A 21978-nucleotide genomic window follows, 5' to 3' on the forward strand; every position below is an offset into this window, starting at 1 on the left:
ATTTTTCAACAAACAAAAGCTTTGTTTCACATTGGCTTCTAATTAAAAAAGTTTCTTACCATGATTGGCTTGCCCTGAAATGTTTTCACTTCTTCTCTTAAATATCTAAAAGCCTGATAACAAAGGAGAAAGGAACTTTTATTCAAACATTTCAATAAAACCATCTTTAACCACAATAGAGTATGGTATTAACATTTGCCTCTAACCTAAACAAAAAAAAAGTTATAAAGGTGATTCAAATTATGCAGGTGATAGGAGCAAAAAAAGTAAAAATATAAGACTTTCTCATCAACAATTCATATTTATTCTAGATTAGCTACCACGGATTACTGCAGACATTAAATGCACAAGATTCAAGAGACCCTGAAATGATTCAATCAGATAACTTTCTAAGAAAAAAAATGGTTTTAAAAAATGCTATACAGATATAGCTATTTCTGTTTCAAAAGAATACTGTTTCTCTTATCTTTAAGTAGGACATAACAATTAAGAGTAAAACCAATAAGTCAAAATTCCAAGGTAAAAGCCAGAAGGGAAGTTGTATTTATTATGTGCCTATTAGAAAAAAAAAACCCACCTCACTGCCACTGAGTAGATTCCAATTCACAGCAACCCCCTTTGGGCTTCAGAGGGGGTAAATCTTTATGAAGTGGATTGCCCAGTCTTCATTCCATGGAGTGGCTGATGGATTTGAACCGCCAACCTTCTGGTTAGCAGTCAAATGCCTTAGGCATTAAGCCACCAGAGCGCCTTATATGTACTAAAATACTATTGAGCACATGGTTCTCAATCTCTATGCTTATTCTGAAATTATGTTTATCGACAGCAGCAAACTGTTCTTAAATTGAGATTAAAAAAGCTTTAGGGATATGAGCAAGAGAGAAACTAAAGAAAAGCACAATGGGGACTCAGGTACTCAACATTCTTTACAAGCATTACCATAAGCACATACTTTCTCAATTAAAATCTGTTACTTTCATCACAAGGACTACACCAGGAGAAAAGTTTATCTTTTTTCTCACCTGCTGCGCATCTGTGTCTGACTGAAAAGTGACATACCAGTTGCTATTGTGTGCAAACTCACAGCTTATCACTTTAGGGCAGTTTTCATTTTTGAACAAAGCTTTCACTTCCTAAAAAAACAAAAACTTTAGTTAACTTTTAAGAAGACATCAGTAGCTGGCATTTTTGTTGTTTTTACTAGAAAAACTGAACATCTCTTCAAGTCTACTGGTCCCTTCTATTTCTTCACTTGTTAACTGTTTATAGCTTCTCCTCATTTTTCTAGTGAGGGTAGTTTATGTTCTGAAATAAAAACATGCAGAGTTATACTGTAAATTCTGTAAATGATTTAGGGATGGATCCTTATTTTATGATTAGCAGAAGTGAATGATTTTCTTCTTAGGGGCAAGCTAAATTTTCCTTATAGTAAAATTTCTCCAGTCCTTTCCTTGCTGTTGTTCAAAATAAATGATACGTTCTTTATTCAATTTTCTGGGTCCTAAGTATTTTCACGCATTCTCACTTAATCTAAATGCTTTGCCCACATCAGTCATAGACATGAACTTTGTGAAACATGTCTTCTCCTTTCCATAACTGATATAAAAATCTAAACACAACTACACAGCTGGTTTATAAAAAGCAAATGAAAGTAATCATTATGAATTAAGAACGCCTAAAAAGTTATAGAAAGAAAAGAAACATAACACTGAAGTATCATCAAGGGTCAGACACTGTGATTTACTTGTGTTGAAGGTTTTATTACCATCTCCATTTCAGAGCTGAAGAAATGGTGACCCAAATTATCACAAAGTGGAACTCAAACTCAGATTTGTATAGCTCCAAAGCCCATTTTGCCTAAAATCTATCTGAGTACAGAGAGAAATTTAATGATAACCATTAATTCCCAATAGTAAAAGAATTTAACTAGGTTAAAACATCCTCATAAAATATCACTATGTAGCATTTGGAAAAAAAAAAAGAGAAAGACAACATTACTAAGCTGATTAGAAAAATGTCAACAGTAAAGTCTAACTTGTATTTGAACTCTTTCAAAATTTTTGTGCAATAAATTAAAAATGAATGTTCATACCCGTGGTGAAATTTGCTTGAGTCAAATACTGCCTGAAATAAGTAAGTGGGCAGCCAGCTGAGCTTAGTAACTTTTGTGAGCGCAGTAAAATATTACCAAATTCAGTTAAGAATTTCCATCTAGCCCAGAATTACACTTTTGAAGAGCACTATGTGTCAAACTATTAGGGTGCCACCCATTGAGTTCTACCTTCAAAAGTCCACAGATATCTCCAAATGTTTCTAAACTGACCTTTCAAATGTAAAACAAATTGATTAACTTATTTACATCTTACTAAAATCTGTATTTTCAGCTTCTATCATTCTACAGGAAGAATGAAGTTTCACAGATTCACTGTCTCAAAAATAAGAAGTCTGAATTCAGAGTAATCAAAAATATATTCCACCTGCCAATAACTTTAAAGGCCCCAATCCTAATCCCCTCATTTTAATTTGCGTTTTATGGATTACTTAGGCACAGGCTGACTTTCACTATTTCAGTCATCTGCATTTCTTTTTGTAAAATAGTACATGATGACCTTATTTACTCTTTCCCACATGTATTAACTCTTTTACGCATTCAAAATATAAATTATAGTAACAATAATGGTTAACCTCAATGTTTTACATGCCAAGTACTGCTCTAAGCACTTTATGTATATATTAACTCATTTCACTCTCACAACCACCCTAGGCAGAGTTACTTATTATGATTATCTCATTTAACAGATGAAGAAACTAAGGCAAAGAGAGGTTAAGTAATTTATCCATGGTCAAAGAGCTAACAAGTAAAAAAAATTCAAACCTAGGCTGTGTGGCTCCAGAGTTCAGGTACACAGCATCCACATTGTTTCTAAATATTTTAACTGGCTCCCACTCTGCAGTTTCCATTCAATTTGTTATTTTTTCAATGACATATAGTTCATAATTTTAAATCAAAGGCCTAATTTTCTTTCTAATTTTTTTCCACTTATAAGTTTAGAAAATCTTCATTCTGGAGACATAATACCAAATGATTCTGGACAAAAAGGATTACCTATTAGGGGGTCAAATATATTTTGTTATTTGATAAGGGTCTAAAGCAATTCTTTTCTATATGGTTAATCAATTATCATAAACCAGTTCCTGATCAATCTTTTCCCTTGTCTAATTTATAGTGCCTTAACATTGTAACAACTTAATATGAAGCTCTGTTGGATAGTGGTTCAGAAACTTGAGCTTTGGAATTGGTGAAATCAAGTTCAAATTCTGTCTTTTAATAGCCCATCTGTCCTTGGGTAAGTTACTTAATCACCCTAAGTTTCACTCACTTTATCTGTAAAACAGGTAATAAAATTTTTAGATTTAAATGACAATAAAGTACACTGCCAGGTGCCCTAGTGGCACCACGGTTGAAGTGCTCAGATGCTAACAGACAATCAGTGATTTGAACCCACCAGCTGCTCCATGGGAGAAAGATGTGGCAGTCTGCTTCTGTAAAGATTACAGCTGTGGAAACCCTATGGGGTACTGCTACTGTCCCACAGGACTGCTTTAAACTACAATCAATTCACTGGCAACGGGTTTTTAACGGAAAAGTACAACGTACAGTACTTGACAGAACCCAACTACTAAATAAATGTTAACATGCACACATTATATAAAAGGATTGATTTCTTCATTGTTTCGTTCAAATATTATACTATTCTTGTACTTCCTTCAGTCATAATCTTTGTATCTGCCACTTTGTTTTTTATATTTTGCTAACCAATAGGGATAGTCTGGTGACACTGTGGTTAAAGCACTGGGCCACGAACCAAAAGGCTGGCAATTTGAATCAAACAGTGGCTCACTGGGAGAGAGATGAGTGCCTTTGGGCAGGAGGCTTGCTGGCAGAGTGGGGTGCCCGTAGGTGTCCCTAGGAGCAGATTTAAAAGAGCTTTGTAACACTTGCAGGGCAGAAGCCAAAGCCAAGAGGCCAAGGGCCAGGCAGGCGTGCCTGAGGGTTTAGCAGAGGGGAGAATGTCCTGATCAAAGACTTGTATTCTGAGAGCATTCCTGAACCTAAATTGTAACCTATTACACTTCCCTAATAAAGCCATAACCATGAGTACTGTCTGTGAGTTCTGCGTGGCCATCTGCAACAAATTATAGAACCCAGCAGAGAAGCAGTGAGTGCCATGGGAAGGATGGTTAGTGTCAGAGTTGGTAAAAAGGATGGAGGGTGGTAGCATGTCTGGCCTCATAGGAATAAACTTTGGGCTGCTGGTGGTGATTTTCTCTACCTCTTGTACAGTTGGAAGCAGTCAGAAGATGCCGTCCCCATGACCTTTTTGCACAGTGCAACACTCAAGACTAAGTATTCTAAAAACACAGAATTACATATTCATGCCCCCCACCCCATACTATGCTTCCAGTATTTCAAAATTTGAAAAACAAATATTTATCCTATTCATAATAATTGATATGAAGACCATGACTTATACTTTGCTTATCTGCTCCAATTTAAATAGTTAAGTAACATTCATTTAGCTTTAACAATGTTTAATGATTTACCTCTATTGGTGTTGTTTCAGGAATTTCTCTAAGAATAACAATGCAACGTTTATGACTTGGCCTCACTTTCTCACCCTTCTCATCAACTTGAACCATGGGGGAAGCTGAAGTCCAAAAAAGAAAATATTCCATTTAAAAGTGACAACTAGAGATATAAATAATGCTGCTAAAAAAGCTACTCATTTCAATTTCCAACTGTGAATAAGTCAGCAGAGACGACATTAATATCCTAAAGAAATAAAGCTGTAGAATCCAAGACTACAGTTAGGACAAATACTCTCTTTGAGATGTGTATGTAAAGAGTATCACCAAATGTTATTCATTAAACAAATATTCACAGCACCTATTTTGTGACTTGGCACTGTGCTGAGATCCAAAAGAAGCCTTCAGGGAATATACAACATTTATACCAAAAAAAGCAATTTAGTAGTAAACAATAACCAAATTATTAATTTTACAAATAACAGATGGGAATACTTACATTAGCCAAACACTATTTTGAAAGAAGCAATGAGCTCTGATATGGCTAAGAGATTCTTTTTAAAATTAAAATCCTAAAAAGCCCCTAAACCAAGAACTAAACAAATGACTATTAGTTGTCCTTGATTTTAACATATTTAGTCTTACATACTACTACAGAAACCCAAATGCCAATTTTTCAAAGCTGACTCTATGAAGATAGTATCACATAGCCAAAACTTTTATTTCTAGTCCCTTCAGAGTGGTGACATTTTAAAACCTATCTCCCTGCAGAACAATGTGTAACAAAACTCAAAATCATTTAAAAAAAAAAAAAGACCAGGTTTACTGATCTGATAAAGCCTAGTAAAACCCCCAAGACTATGGCCCCTAGTTACCCTTCAGGTCTGAAACCGAACTCACTCGTATGGCTTCCAGCCAAATAATACACAAGCATATGGGGTGAACACTTTACACCAGGTATACACTCCTTTGAGTGATCAACTGTGGAAGAACAGAGGGCATTGTTTGCATATGGAGACAGCTGGGTGAGGCAGGATGCATAGGAAAAAACGACACAGGGAAGAGGTAAACTACAGGGAGGATGTAGAAGAGAGCTGTTACATTGTGGGGAACTGCAATGTCATAAAACAAAAAAATGTGTGAACTGCTGCATAGAAAAAGAATTTCCTCTGTAAACTTTCACCCAAATGACAATAAAATTTTCTTTTAAAAAAAGAGAAACAACCAACCAAACATCTCTCTGTGCAGGTAAGTACGGATAATAAAAGCAGCAGTCAGAGTGAAAGGCTTGGGTGTAAGTGCTGGTTTCTAAACTAAGAAGATGGGGGATTCTGCCTGTTCGCCAGTTTTCAATGATGACAAGAAATGATTCTGTACAAACCAATTAGAGATTTCATAATGTTTCCAGTCCTCTAAGAATGGAAATACTCTATCTGTATATAGATTTTTGGACTTGCTATATTTAACTTGCACACATTTTCAGTAACACTCCGTATAAAAGTGAAGACTTGCCTTTATTCAGTAAAGCAGTAAACAAAACCCATAGAAGTTACCAAGAAATAATGAAAATAACACAAACATCACTAAATACATTTAGAACCTTAATCTAAAGTCTTTACCAATCTTTAAAGCAGTGTTTGTCAAAATGCATGGTGCAATTCATTATTAGGTTGTGAAATCATTTTAGAATAAAAGAAATAAATTCATTTTAAGCATTCAGTCTTAACGTTGTAAACATTTCAGTTTTTAGGTATGTGGTGTATAACTGGACTGTGATGTGTAATATAATTCTTACTAGATTCCAAAAGTTTGAATGACAAATAAGGCACATGACTTTCTAATAGCCCAGAAAACTGAGATTTAATTGATTATTTGCTAAGTGGGCATTAATATCAACAACCAACATGCCGAATTGATAGAGTAAGCTATATGTTTTCAATAAATAGATTCATTTAAACCACTTAGTACAAATAAAAATGATTCAAAAAGAATAGCAAAAAAAAAAAAAAAAGGGGGTCAGTTAAAAACAATTACCTATATGATCAGAAATATTTACCTTTTTCAAAATTTAAAAAGAGATAAAAGGTATTATTTACATACATCTTAACACTTCAAGAATTAGATCAGGGTCTGTGGTCAGTTTTTTTATTTCTTCCATATTGGCAACTGTCCAAATTGGGATGAACTGATCACTGTCCATTTGAGATATCAAGTAAAGATCCTTTGACAAATTTTCTCTAAAAGAAATAAGGTAGCAATAGTTATAAAATAAGCAATTCTTAGAAAGCAACTAAAGAAAGAGGTATCTGAGTGATAACTGTTGGTAAGTCTAGGGAAACAAAAGTATATCATTAGAAATAACAGTGAACTATACAGATTAGTTAAAAGGACACCAATGTAACATGCGACAGACACATTCTAAAAACTTTTGGAAAATTTCCGAATTCCCAAACTTATCTGGATCAACAGTTTCAGACAACAGATCTTACAGAAGTATATAAACATAGAGAGAAGTCTTAATATTAAATTTAAAAGCATGTTGCAAAGTTTTATATATAATGCACTTCCATTTTATAAACACTTTATCATTAATGTTAGAACATGCATATGGGAAAAACTAGTTTAAACTATGGACCAAATCATGGAAGATTTATAATTTCTGAATGTTTTGCATTTTTAATAAGCATACCTGACTTTTGTAATTTAAAACCTATACTTTAAAATGAAAAAGAATCTTTTAAGATAACCCCACAAAAAAAGAAAATACAAATGATTCTATCACATTCATATCCTATTATTCAGTTCAAATCTTTTATGAAGCTGTTTAAAAAGGTATGGTCCGTGAAGCATACCTTGACTACCATTTAGAACTCTAACTGTTCAGGGTCTCTTTCCTTCCCTTACTTACTCTGCTCTATTTCATTTATTCCATCGTACTTATCACTTAACACACTTGTAAACTGCTTATTTACTATGTTTATTGTTTTATCTCCCTCAACCAGAACAGAATATAGATTCAGAAAGGATCTTTGTTTTGTTCAATAATGTATTTCAAAGGCTTGTCAGTTGCTGTCAAGTCCATTCTGATTCACGGTGGCCCCACGTGTGGAGAGCAGAACTGCTCTGTAGGGTTTTCAAGACTGTGATCTTTCAAAAGACTGCAAGGCCTTACTTCTGAGGAGCCTCTGGGTAGGTCTGAACTGCCAGCCAACCTTTTGGTTTCTACTCCAGTGCTTAGCCATTTGTACCACCTTTGGGGACAACTTTCAAAGATCTGATGTCTTGCAAAGAGGAGGCTAACAAGTCTCTACATTTGATTTATATTAAAATAGAGTAGTAGTTACTTCTTTTGTTGTTGTTACTAATGTCAACAGGTGGCAGTTTTCTTTTTCTGGGGGTAGGGAAAGCAAATTGAGAGGATACCAGTCAAAGTTAAATTCACCAACATGAAAAGAGAAACATACTATTATCTACCCAATCAATAAGGTATTTATTCAGACCCTAATAATAAAACAACTGTCAACATAATCTTTCAACAAAAAGCTGTAGCCTAACTCAATTCTGACTTTCAGCTGTTGTTGATTAGGAGGCATTGATCAGCTCTGACTCGCAGTCAGAACAGAATGAAACACTGCCCAGTCCTGTGCCATCCTCAGTCTTTGTTATGCTTGAGCCCATCGCTGCAGCCACTGTGTCAATTCATCTTGTTGAGGGTCTTCTACTTTTTCGATGACCCTCTATTTACCAAGCATAATAATCCTTCTTTAGGACTGGTCCCTTCAGACAACATGATCAAAGCACGTGAAACAAAGTCTGGCCATTTTCACTTCTAAGAAGCATTCTGGCTGTACTTCTGCCAGGACAGATTTGTTGGTTCTAAGGCAGTCCACGTATTTTCAATATTCTTTACCAACACCACAATTCAAACGCATCGATTCTTGTGTCATCCTTATTTATTGACCACCTTTCATATGCATATGAGGCTAATGAAAATATCAGGGCTTGGATCGGGCGTATCTTAGTCTTCAAAATGACTTCTTTGCTCTTTTGCAGCAGATGTGGCCAGTGCAATACTTCGTCTTACTTCTTGCTACTGCTTCCAGGAACCATCATTGTGGACCCAAGTAAAATGAAATCCCTGAGAACTTCAATCTTTTCTCCATTTATCATGATGTTGCTTACTGGTCCAGTTGTGAAGTATTCTTTCTTTATGTTGAGGTTTAATCCATACTGAAGGCTGTAATCTTTGATCTTCATCAGTAAGTGCTTCAAGTTACCTTCACTTTCACCAAGCAAGGTCATTGTCATCTGCATATAATCAGGTTAATGAGTTTCCCTTCCATCCTTATGCCCCATTTTTCTTCCTAAACTCTAACTTCTGGAATTACTTGCTCAGTTCCCACAGACTGAGTATGGTGAAAGAAATCAACCCTGACACACACCTTTCCTGATTTTAAACCACGCAGTATCCCTTTGTTCTACCTGAAAGGCTGTCTCTTGGTCTATGTACAGGTTGCTCACGAGCACAATTAAGTGTTCTGGATTTCCTATTCTTCACAATGTTATTCATAATTTGTTATGACCCACACAGTTGAAAGCTTTTGTAAAGTCAATAAAATATTTTTATGGTATTCTCTGCTTTCAGCCAAGATCCATCTGACACCAGCAATGATATTCCTTATTCTGTGTCCTCTTCTGAATATGGCCTTTAGTAGGTGCTAAAACCCTTCTGTACCTTGTCAGAAGTAAATCATATTAATGAGTATAACATATAGTATTTAGCCTGATATATATTAATGGTAATTTTGTCAACCTACAAATGTCAACTGCCCAGCTAGTTTGAATTGTATCACCATTCTAAGAAGGCTCTGAGTAGGATGTGGCAGATCATGGTAAACCAGAACTTCCATTCAACAATTAAAAAAGCTTGTATCAACTACAAAAACTTTTGTTTTTGAAGAAATCAGAGAGTTATGGAAGCTCTGTGGACAAGATAATTGAAATTCCAGACAGATAAGCTTTCCTTCTTGGGGTACTGCAGATCCTGGTCCTATGGGACTCTACTGAGAGACAGAAAAATCTGCAGAACTTTAGGGAGTTGCACAGGACTGGCATCATGAATTGGAAACCAAAGGAGCTCCCAACACACAGTTGATTTTCCCCACAAGATGTTTTCTGAGGTCTAAAGAGGAAGATGGGAGACTGGGAACCAAGCTGAAAAGGTAGAGTGAAATCTCTCCATCTTATGATCAAGTCCCAGTGGAAGGAGGAGTCTTGGATCAAATATGAGACAAGTCTCTCCCACAAATTATCTGTCAGATTGTTAAGCTGTATGGGGTAAAAAGGTAAAGACTAATCTCAAACCTCTGAAAACATAACTCTCTTTTGGTGTTTCAGAACTGAGGTGACAGAAAATGAATTTGTTCTGTAAACTTTCACCCAAATCACAGTAAAATTAAAAACAAAAGAACTAAGGTGAGAGGATCCTGGATAGAGTGGGAGAACAATGTAGAACAAAACTCAAAATCATTAAAAAAAAAAAAAGACAAGGTTCGCTGGTCTGATAGAGCCTGGTAAGACCCCTGAGACTATGGCCTCTAGTTACACTTTAGGTCTGGAACTGAATTCACTCCTATGGCTTCCAACCAAACAGACAGGCACATAGGGTGAACATTTATATCAGGTAGATACACTCCTTAGAGAGATTAATCATGGGAGAACAGAACTGGCAGTGTGTGCACAGGGAAATAGTTCGGGGGCTGGGGAGGTAAGTCAGGAATGCACAGGAAGGAAGGACACAGGAAAGAGGTAAATACAGAAAGGAAGTGGGAAGAGAGCTGTTACACTGAGGGGAATTGCAATCAATGTCATGAAATAAAATATGTATGAGCTACTGTATGGAAATTTATTTGCAAACATTTACCCAAGTCACAATAAAATTTTTAAAAAATAAAATTAAAAAAAAATATGGGAAAAAAAACAAAACCCACAACTGAGGTGACAGAGAACTGCCAGGCTCTAAATCAAAAACCTGGAATGGCCATGTCTAAGCAAAAAATAAGAGATAAACTGAGACTAATTAAAATGGCTGCTCTGTCCTGATCCAGTTCAATTCCTGACTGAATTAAATAATAAATATTTCACTGTGTTATGGACTGAATTTTATTCTCAAAAAAGGTATATTGACGAATACTAAGCAACGCAACACTAAAGAATAACGTAGAATCTGCAAAACACCACATAACATAGATGAACCTGGAGGACATTGCTGTTGTTGCTGTGTGCCATCGAGTTGGCCTTGACTCACAGCAATCCCTCCTTGGGTTGCCGAGGCAGTATCATTACAGAAGTAGATTGCCCAGTCTTCCTTCTGAGGAGTGGCTGGTGGGTTTGAACCGCCAGTCTTCTGGTTAGCAGTCAAGTGCCTTAGGCACTATGTTACCAGAGCGCCTTAGAGGACATATGCTGAGTGAAATAAGTCAATCACAGAAGGACAAATATAGTATTAGCTCATTATTGTAAAAAGTCAAGGAAAGGTTTATATATGGAAGGAAACTTTCTTTGTTGGTTATCAGGGGTGGGAGGGAAGGGAAGGGAACCTGCCAAAAAAAAAAAAAAAAAACCAAAACATTGACCCATTTGTGTATTTCACTGTACATAAATGATATTTCAATAAAATGTATTTTTTTTAAAAAAAGCTATGTTGACATCCTAACCCCTGTAACCTGTGAATGTGAACCTATGTAGAAATAGGATCTTTGAAGATGTCATCAGTCAGGTTAACATGAAGTCACACTGGAGTAATGTTGGTCCTAATTCAATATGGTTAGTGTCCTTAAATAGAAAAGATAACACATAAACAGAAAAGACCACCATATAATGCTGCAAATGCAAGCCAAGGAATGCCTAGAGCTACCAAATGACAGCAGAGAGGAACAGACTAGATTTTCCTCTCAAGTCTCAGAAGGAGTCCACAGAGCTAACACTCTGATCTTTGCCTCCAGAACTTTAAGAGAGTAAGTTTCTGTTATCGTAAACCGTCCAGTTTGTAGTATTTTGCTACGGCAGCCTTAAAGAAAATAATACACACTCTATCTAACAGAAGAAAACACAAGCCCTCTCTAGAAGGAAAAATTATGCCATCTGAAACATCTATGTTCCTTTTTTATATAATGTCCAGCATACAATCAAAATTTTTAAAACATGTATAAAGGAAGTAAGTTTTGTGATGATTACAATTCTGTACCCTGGGTGGTACAAAAAGTTAGTGCACTAACTTAAAGACCAGCGGCTCATGTCCATCCTAGAGGTACCTCAGAGGAAGATCTGGCAATCTATGTCCAAAAAATCAGCCACTGAAAATCTCATGGAACACAGCTCTATTCTGACATATGAGTCAGAGTCAACTCGATAGCAACTGGTAGGAAGGCAGGGTCAGCTACAAATGTACCTAAATAATTCTTATCCATAAATAAGACATCTTAATTGAAACTTTTGTCTAAAAGGACCCTTTCATTAATAGAAGGGACTGGTAATAAAAATTCTATGCTCTATGATGAAAATCTGTAAGAGTCAACTATTTTTTTAAAAAAGTCAACTATTAATAGCAATAATAAAAACTATTAAAAGTGATAATTGAGACAATCACTTTTCTGAGAACCCTAAACCCAAATATAATGATAGGAAAAATATCCAACAGAAAATGCAATGGATTTTTACTGAGAATAGATTTTTTTGCATATTCAGTTGGAGACTATAACTCTAAATACATTATTTAAATAATAAATATATTGAAGAAATACCAAAATACATCACTAAAGGGAAATGATAATCACCCTTCTTCCAATCCATTTCATTGATATTTTACATCTACTGACCAAACAATTCAAAAAAGGAAAAAGATCAATAAAAAATTATGGTGTACCGTGAAAAACAGAATTCTAATTGTTTCTTCAGACATTCTTTTAGGTCTTCTGTAGGAATTGCTGAATTGTTTTCTCCTAACAGTAGAAAACGAGAAAATAGTTAATACCAGGTGACCATAGTGATGAGCCTTACAGATTGCTATGTTCAGAATACTAAAAGTACTTGGCTACCATGTTGTAAAACACTGCCCTAAAGTAACAGTAATTTAAATCTAAAGACAGGAGCTAGTTAAACCAAGAGAATAATATAAAACATATTACCTCCTTATTATTGGTAGTAAATCTGATGTTAGTCACACTCCTTAAACTTCTCATAATAAACAGTCTGCTATGCTCTTTATTATTTAAATATAGAATATGATTTTTTTTTTTTTTTTTTTAGGACTCAAGCCTAGAAAATTACCACTCTTGCAAAGAATTACACAAAATATTACAGACTAAAAGCATAAAATCTGTCCTCTTTTTAAAAGGTATTATAATGATATAGGCTAAATTTAACTATACGGACAATAGGAGCTCTGATAGCGTAGTGCTTAAGACACTTGACTGCTAACCAGAAGGCTAGCGGTTCAAACCCACCAGCGACTCCTCGGAAGGAAGGTTGGGCAATCTACTTCCGTAGTGATACTGCCTCGGAAACCCAAGGAGGGGTCACTACGAGTTGGGTCCGACTCAACAGTACATAACAACAACAACAACATATGGACAATAGGATGCATGCAAAACTAAAATTTGTACATGATTTTACCATTAACTTGTCTTATTACTCAAGAACCAAAGTGATAGTAAGATACTTCTTATTGTTGTTATGTGCCCTCGAGTCAGAGTTCCATTAAAAATAAGGAACATTCTATTTCTATGTATACTCAATCCTTCTAATACAAAACTCATCCACCAAGGTGTTAGTTCCATGAGCAATCAAATCATTTAACCTTTCAATGTCATTTACAGCAAACACATTAAAATAGTGTAGTGAATTACAAGGTGTATCTTTTCTAGCCATAGTCTTTGCAACTCAAACTGCATTATTGAGCGAGACCATGCAAGTATATGTCAACTAACTTGGCTGGGCAGCTATAATGAAACTGGCAATTAACTCTGTGGTGGAATTTGCTGTGAGCAACTGAGTAGCTGTTTTTTAACTATTGATTGTTAAAGTCATCCACCTGGGGTATTTCTGTTGGAACAGCACAAGGTAATCTTCTGGGAAAGTTCACTTTCTCTTAGGTGTGTAGAACTCTGATGTTGGGATTGCTTCCTTCTGCCACTCTGCCAGGCTTAAAATAAACCCTCCTAGAGGCAGAGGGAGAATCTCACTGTCAGCTGAGAGAGACTGCTGGCTGAGAGACAGAGGCCATGGAACCAGGAGGCACAAGACAGAGTGGCAGGTTTACCTGGCCGGCAGACACCAGGCCAAAAGGCCAAGGGCCAGAGAGGCATGTCTAAGGGTACAGCAGAGGGTAGATCATCCTGATCAAGGAACTGCATCCTGAGCATGTTCCTGAACTTGAATTGTAGCCTGTTGCTTCCCTAATAAACCCCATAATCTGTGAGTTCTGGGTAGCCACTGCAGCAAATTATCCAACCCAGCAAAGAGGTGGTGGGTGCCGCGAGAGGGATGGTTAGTGTCAAGGTTAGGAAGAGGGCTGGAGGGTGGTGGCATGACTGGCCTCACAGGAAGAGCCCTTGGGCTGCTGATGGTGATTCTGTCTTCCTCTTGTGTAGTGAGAGGAGGTCAAAATACTCCACCTCCCTGCCTCTTTAGCAAATACCAAGTCATTTCCACAACACTTAAATCAACTCTATTCAAAGTACCCAGCAGTTATTAAAGTCAACAGGTAGGGAGTAGAACTCACCACCCTAACTTATTGTATGCAATTTCCATCTTCCTTTTCTTCAGAATCAATTTACAAGCCAGTAGACTCAGAAATCTAGTCTAAACTTTTATAATGAATAAGGAAATAGAGGACACGGTTTATATCTCTTGAGAGAAGTCACAAAGCTACTTCCAAACAGATACGCAAACAACTATTCCCTAACACGCTATTTTTCAAAGAACCTTTTAGAAAACAGGTGAAAATAAAGTTAGGTAGTTAGGGTGTTTGAATCTTTTTCAGTGTCTTTTAAAGTTCATCCATTTTCAATTCAAGTGACTACCAATCATACTGATTAAATCCATGTGAGTAAAGTGTATCTCACAAATTGAAGTATAGTAGAACCCTTGCTTTTAATATAGCTTTCCTTTCAAAAATTAATACTTGTAATTTCATATAACAGCAAAATTAATAGACCTTGCATTGTTCTACCTAATAGACTAAGAAACTTAGATACAGAAAGATTGTAATTTAGGTCTTTTTTAATCATTATAACTGTTTTATTTTTTTCTTCCTGTTAATTTTTAATTTCATGCTTTCCTTTAATAACCAAACCAAAAAACCCACTGCCTTTGAGTTGATTCAGACTCACAAGGACTCCACAGAACAGAGAAGAACTGCCTCACGGAGTTTCCAAAGTTATACATCTTAACGGAAGCAGATTGCCTCATCTTACGCCCACAGAGCAGCTAGTAGGTTTGAACTGCTGACCTTTTGGTCAGTAGCTGAATGAATGCCTGAGCCACTATACCACCAGAGCTCCTATTTCCTTTAATAGGCTTCTTAAAGTAAACATTCTTCTTAAATTACAGATTTTATGTTTAGTATTTGAAAACAGTATTTATAATAATAATCACTTTTCATGAATAAGCTTCTTTTTAAATAAGTAAGCCAATTAAGAAATACCACAGAGTAAGTAAAGAAGTTGGTAGTTTGGATCAGTACAATGATAAGAGACTGAGGGCAAGAAGATAGCTACCACACTGAATTCTCATTTTACCAATAAAGCCATGAAGTTTACCAGAAACATCATATATTTGGTAATTCAGATCTTCTGGTCCTAAAATCATTCCATCAGTTGATTCTTCAATGCCTGCAGTACTTCTTGAGGTCTCACAAGATGAAGAATACATTACTTCATATTCCTTACACATATCATCTGAAAGCTCTGAATTGCCTATATTAAGAGAAAACATATCAAAAATAAATAGAAATTCTTTAAATCCTATGTTCAGAAACTACAGGCAGTATATCTTCCATAAAAAGATTTTAAGGAATTCTACCAGTTGGGAAAATGTCCACATGGTTTTAAAAGTTATATCCTAGAGGTAAGTTTTTACCATCACAGAGAAGCAAAAATGATTAATGTTGTTGTTGTTATGTGCCATCAAGTCAGACCCGACTCATAGCGACCCCTCCTTGGGTTTCCGAGGCTGTTGTGATAGTTGGAGCTGTGTGTCAACTTGGCTGGACCCCAGTTCTGTGTGGTTGTTCCCATGATGGGATTGGATGACTATGTTCTGAGTGGCCAATCTGCCCAAGAGGAGTTTCCCTACGGGTGCAGCCTGCTTCCAGGATATCTAGGGACATCCTGGGAAGAGAGACATTCTTTGAGGGATTGGAACCCTGGTGTGCTGACTACAACCTTCCATGAGTGAGCAGCCCAGCAGCCCACCTCTCGGCCTGGAGATCTTGGATTCGTCTTTCGTTGGAGTCAACAACCAGTGTACTGCCTGCCAGCCTTGAATTTCTCGGCCCCCTGCGCTTGCAGAAGCTAAGGCTGCCGCCAGCCCAACATTTCCTCCAGGGACTTTGGACTTGCCGGCTTCTATACATTTGTGAGCCATTCTCCTAAGATAATTTTTTTTTTTCTCTCTCTATATATGCTTTGCTGTTTTTTGTGTTTCTCTAGAGAACCCAATCTAGCACAGCAGTATCACTACGGAAGTAGATTGCCCCATCTTCCTTCCGAGGAGTGGCTGGTGGGTTTGAACCGCCAGCCTTCTGATTAGCAGTCAAGTGCCTTAAGCACTATGCTACCAGAGCTTCCCATGATTAATAATAGCTAACACTTATACAGCACTATGTATCAGAATGCTCCACACAGTATTCATTTAATTTCAGAAAACCCTTTGATGTAGGTTGGGTCATTATTATGATTTCTGTTTTATACAAGATAAAATAAGCACCAAGAATTTAAGTCATTCACCTCAAGTCAAACAGTGAGTAAACAGCAGAGTCAAGGATGGTAGACCAAAGCTCATCTAAAAAGACCATATACTAAATGGGTTTGATGCTGGACTCACATACAGCCAGTATATGAAATCAGTGACAATCCAATCATGTTGGATATAAATGAGAATTGTACATGAACTACATATGAACATTTATAAATGTATTTAAATAATAAAAGGATGTATTTCAAAGTTCTATCAATTAGTTTGGCCATACATTTAATACAAATGTGATTTATCCTGATGAAATATTTATGACTTACCCTCAGGATAAGATCCTGAGGTGGCTGCTGTTTCATGCCAAGAGCTTTCCGTTCCATGAGTTACTGGAGTGGCATCAGTATTTCCAGAGGGAATTTCTTGCCATACTTTAGCATTAGGATTTAAACCAGTTCCTTTAGATGTTACCTGCTAAATAATCAAAGGATTCATGCATCAAAAATACAAACTTACTTAAATACAACAAATGAAAATATTAATAATAAAACAATCAAATAAAAAATATTCAAGTAACTACCATATCAAGGCTACCTGGAATAGAAGGTGACACCTCTCATTTTCCCGTGAAGATTTCTAAAAAGCTTTTTTGATCAGTGTGAAAATACAAATCTTAAGTAGATGCACTTGAAATGAGTCTACATTTATAATTCAGCTACCTACATATTTTAAAAATATATCCCTTCAATAGGAGCTCTGGCAACATAGTGCCTAAGGCACTTGACTGTTAACCAGGAGGCTGGCGGTTCAAACCCACCAGCCACTCCTCGGAAGGAAGGTTGGGCAATCCTACTTCCGTAGTGATACTGCCTCGGAAACCCAAGGAGGGGTCGCTATGAGTCGGGGCCGACTCCACGGCACATAACAACAACAACAACAATATAAATTTTTTTATCACCATCTAAGCTAAGACAGAGACTGAATCTCTAAATGATTCTATCAGTGGAAATATTATCCCAGGCTTATATTAGAATGCTTTTTCCACTTGTTCTGAGAGTATGTATTCTTGATATCCACAATAAAAGGTTACTGCCTTTTAAAGTGATCTTTTGCATGCATTATCTAGTCATAGGCACATATCAAGGTGAAAAGGAGAAATGGAGCGTGGTGTGGGGAGAAAAGAATATTACAAAAGTAAAGACAGGAAGAAAGTGAAAGGAGGGGAAGATACAGAAATGCACTTCTCACCTCATCCAACCACACAACAGGGCTTCACTGGTTCTTCTCAAGTATATCAATGAAGCTTTGAAAACTTCACTCTCTCTCTAGAAACTTGACAATCTTCTCAGCCCCAGGCCCCTCCCCTGGCTAGCAGGCACCAGAAAGTAGATCCAAAAACCACTAAATTAATTAACTCAAGCTTATGACCTGTAGATACTGGGAACTAAGCTTTCATGAAAAAACAGCTGGCACTCACTGAGCCACTAATAAGAAGGCTGTCATAAATGCTCTACCTGGAGGAGGTTCTTAACACTGGCTCAGAAGGTTTAAAAACAAACAAATAATAATAATAATAATAAAAACCTTTAAGGTATTATCAATACCCAAATACAGTCAATTAAAGCAGGACTCAGGGAGCTCTGGTAGCATAGTGCCTAAGGCACTTGACTGCTAACCAGAAGGCTGGCAGTTCAAACCCACCAGCCACTCCTCGGAAGGAAGATGGGGCAATCTACTTCCGTAGTGATACTGGCTCAGAAACCCAAGGAGGGGTCACTATGAGTCGGATCCGACTCGATGGCACATAACAACAACAACAAAGCAAGACTCTAGGTGGAGAGAACTGCGGGGGCCCCAGAGAGTTGCTGACTAGACTCAGCTTCTGGGAGGCCCAACTGTACTTCCTACAATTCTATCTCATGAAGTTTCCCTGCACGATTCCATACTATTCAACTAACATGAGGTACAGGATACGTATGAACCAAGTAAACAATATTGTTTATTTACACCCTACTGCTTGCTCTGGTAGCACAGTGACTAAGGCACTTGACTGCTAACCAGAAGGCTGGCGGTTCAAACCCACCAGTCACTCCTCGGAAGGAAGATGAGGCAATCTACTTCCGTAGTGATACTGCCTTGGAAACCCAAGGAGGGGTTGCTATGATTCGGGTCCGACTTGATGGCATGTAACAACAACAACAAGCTTGCCATATACGAGACACTGGTGTTTCAGCGGTAGAATTCTCGCCTTCTATGCAGGAAACTCAGGTTCGATAGCTGGCTGATGCACCTCATGTAGTCAGTCACCACCCGTCTATCAGTGGAGATTTGTATGTTGCTGTGATGCTGAACAGGTTTCAGCAGAGCTTCCCAACCAGACTGGTTTTGCACACAGTCAAGACGTGCAAATGATCACGGGAATGGCCTAAGACTGGGCATTGTTTCATTTCATTGTTGGTGGCGGCTAACAAATTAGTCATATATTTTTTCACTATTCTATTCTATGAACTAAAAAGAAAAGTTTTGAAAGCAAATTTGGGATAGTAAACAGATCAGATACAAGGTCCTTTTCTATGTCCAGGTTTCTTCATATCTTGGGAACAAGGGCTGAGCCTAAAAATGCTGATAGTACTGGAAAGTATTCTATCACCAACACTATTTAGAATTGTTAGGGATAGGGTAATAAAAAGCACATGATATTTGCTGTTGTTGTTATGTACCATCAAGTCGGACCCAACTCATAGCGACCCCTCCTTGGGTTTCTGAGCCAGTATCACTATGGAAGTAGATTGCCCCATCTTAGACTAGTTTAAACCAGTCTATTTCATTATAGTTATAAAATTCTCTAAAGACAACCAGGAGCACTGGTGGTACAGTGGTTAAGCACTCTGCTGCTCGCCAAAAAAGGAGGTGGTTCAAACCTACCACCAGCTCAGCAGAGGAATAAAAGAACTGGTGATCTGCTTCTGCAAAGATTACAGACTAGGAAACCCTATGGGGCAGAACTGACTTGACAGCACACAGTAACGATAATAACAGAAAACACAGATTCTCCTAGCACCAGCACTACAAAAGTACCCTGCTGTACCTCCACAGGCTCCTACCACACCTTTGGAAGGACACTGCTTTGGAGTTGAGTTGACCAGCAAGTGCAGTTTGGGAATTCACATACAACTTAATTTCTGACTGACAGCAGAACAGAACTATGAAGAGCTTCTGAAAGCCTAGCTCTCCCGCCATGTCATGTGAACATTATTTAATTCAACGTTAAGCATTTGTAAGAGGAAAACCTCTACATTTACATACTTAGCCTCTCTCCCTTCCCTCAATTTTAAGAAACACCATAAAGTCTCTAACCAAGAAAATGGCAGGTTAAAACAACAGTACTCAGTATCAGAAATCAAACATCTGAATAAATAATATTTATTTATCCTGAATAAATAAATACAGTGAGAGAACATGAAATGCATTTAATAAATAAGATCTGTACACGAAAAACTAAAAAAACCAAACTCACTGCCATTAAGTCAATTCCAATTCATAACGACCTCCTTTGGGTTTCTGAAGTGGTAAATCTTTAGGAAGTAGATTGCCTAGTCTTCCTTCAGCAGAGTGGCTGGTGGGTTTGAACCACTGACTTTCTGGTTAGCAGCCAAATGCCTTAAGCACGATACCACCAGAGCTTCTTGTACATGAAAAAGGTACAGTGAAAAGGCCATAAACCTACTCACTCACTCACTGCTGTTGAGTCCGATCAGACTCATAGAGAGTCCTCCTTGGGTTTCCAAGGCAGTATCACTATGGAAGTAGATTGCCCACTCCTCCTTCCGAGGAGCGACTAGTGGGTTTGAACCGGCAGCCTCTGGTTAGCAGTCAAATGCCTTAGACACTATGCCATCATAGCTCCCATATATCTACTAGTTGTTTTTTGTCAGTTGCTGCCAAGTTGATTCCAACTCATGGAGTTTCCATGTGTGCAGAGTAGAACTGCTCTATCAAATTTCCAAGGCTGTGACCTTTCAGAAACAGATCACCAGGCCTATCTACCAAAACAACTCTATGGGTTTGAACACCAACTTTTAGGCTAGTAGTCCAGTAGTACTTAATCATTTGTTCCATACAGGGACTCTTTACATGTACTAAAAAATATCTCTAATTCATAGGACTGTTATACATAACTCATTTGAGCCTCGATTTTCTAAACTGCAAATTGAAGTAAGAATTCCTAATTTTATGAATAAAATTACATTAATGCCTGAATAGGAGTCAGCATTGAGTATAAACACTCCATATCTGTCTTTATATAACATGATGGTTTTGAATAGAAAACAATTCTGTTGTCTCACTTTAGAAAGTATATTATACAAACACTAAAGCATTATCTTAAAATAACTGCAAGGTGAAGTTAAAAAGTCAACTGTTATGCCATTGAAAATTAGCTTTAAAACAACAAATAAAAGCACAAAGACAGATGCAGCAATAAATGAAAAAATTAGGAAAACCATTGCAAATGTAACAGAGAAGGTGAAAGTTGCATACATTTGGTGTATAATTTTGCAAGCTCCTCTTTTACTGGAATATATATGTATTTTTTTTTCCAGTAAAAGAAGAGCTTGCAGAATTGATTTTAAATGTTATGCTAACTGAAGTGTAAAATGTTACTTTAGCTTCTCATTGTTATATATACAAATACAACTATATGTAAATGTTAATTTTTTCTTGAATTTTTATATTCTTGGCATTTAGTTATTGAGGGCCTCTGGTGGCATAGTGCCTAAGGCTGGTAACCAGAAGACTGACGGTTCAAACTCACCAGCTGCTCCGTGGAAGGAAGACTGGGCAATCTATTTCCATAAAGATTACTGCCTCAGAAACCCAAAGGGGGTCGGCTATGAGTTGGAATTGTACGAGTTGGAATCGACTTGATAGCAGTGAGTTTGTTTGCTTTTTATGTATAAAATGGTACAATTCATATTCCCACCATTAGCATTATTTATAAGAGTCAAGAAAGGGAAATAATCCAAAGTCAAACAGACAAGGAACAAAGGAAATCTTAATATAGTCACATGGTAAAACATTACACAGCCATTCAAACTTATATATATGGCATCACTATATTCTATGTACAACCTAAAGGGATACTAATATATCACAAAAGAAACAAGTGTTTATTAAATTACACTAAATATAAGGCATACCCTAATTTTCAGAGAAGTTAAAATGTGAAAGATGTGCATCTTGGGGGGTAGTCAATTGCGGTGTAGTAAATTACTTTGTGTGGCTTTTCTACCCATAAGTCTTTGTAAACTCCAAGGTGGGATTTTCTATGAGCAACTGAGGAGCTCCTGATTGCTGAAGTTGTCCACCTGGAGTATTTCTGTTGGGAGTGGCACAAAACAATGTTCTGGTAGGTGCCCACTC

General features: G+C 37.1%; 1 protein-coding gene across 1 annotated transcript in view; it reads right to left on the minus strand.

The window, feature by feature from the left end:
• LARP4 (La ribonucleoprotein 4) overlaps positions 1 to 21014 on the minus strand; it is a 91449-nt gene extending 70435 nt beyond the window's left edge. The window contains exons 1-8 of the mRNA XM_007937808.2: positions 21006 to 21014; positions 16884 to 17031; positions 15408 to 15563; positions 12512 to 12587; positions 6688 to 6824; positions 4606 to 4709; positions 1023 to 1133; positions 60 to 113 (exon numbers count right to left, since the gene is read on the minus strand). Of these exons, the coding sequence (XP_007935999.1) occupies positions 60 to 113; positions 1023 to 1133; positions 4606 to 4709; positions 6688 to 6824; positions 12512 to 12587; positions 15408 to 15540 (615 nt within the window). The 5' untranslated portion in view covers positions 15541 to 15563; positions 16884 to 17031; positions 21006 to 21014. The remainder of the gene's footprint in view (positions 1 to 59; positions 114 to 1022; positions 1134 to 4605; positions 4710 to 6687; positions 6825 to 12511; positions 12588 to 15407; positions 15564 to 16883; positions 17032 to 21005) is intronic.
• Between the last annotated feature and the right edge of the window lie 964 nt (positions 21015 to 21978).

Source organism: Orycteropus afer, unplaced genomic scaffold, assembly GCF_000298275.1.
Source record: "Orycteropus afer afer isolate SDZICR_OR568_19922 unplaced genomic scaffold, OryAfe1.0 scaffold00045, whole genome shotgun sequence".
Classification (NCBI taxonomy): Eukaryota; Metazoa; Chordata; class Mammalia; order Tubulidentata; family Orycteropodidae; genus Orycteropus; species Orycteropus afer.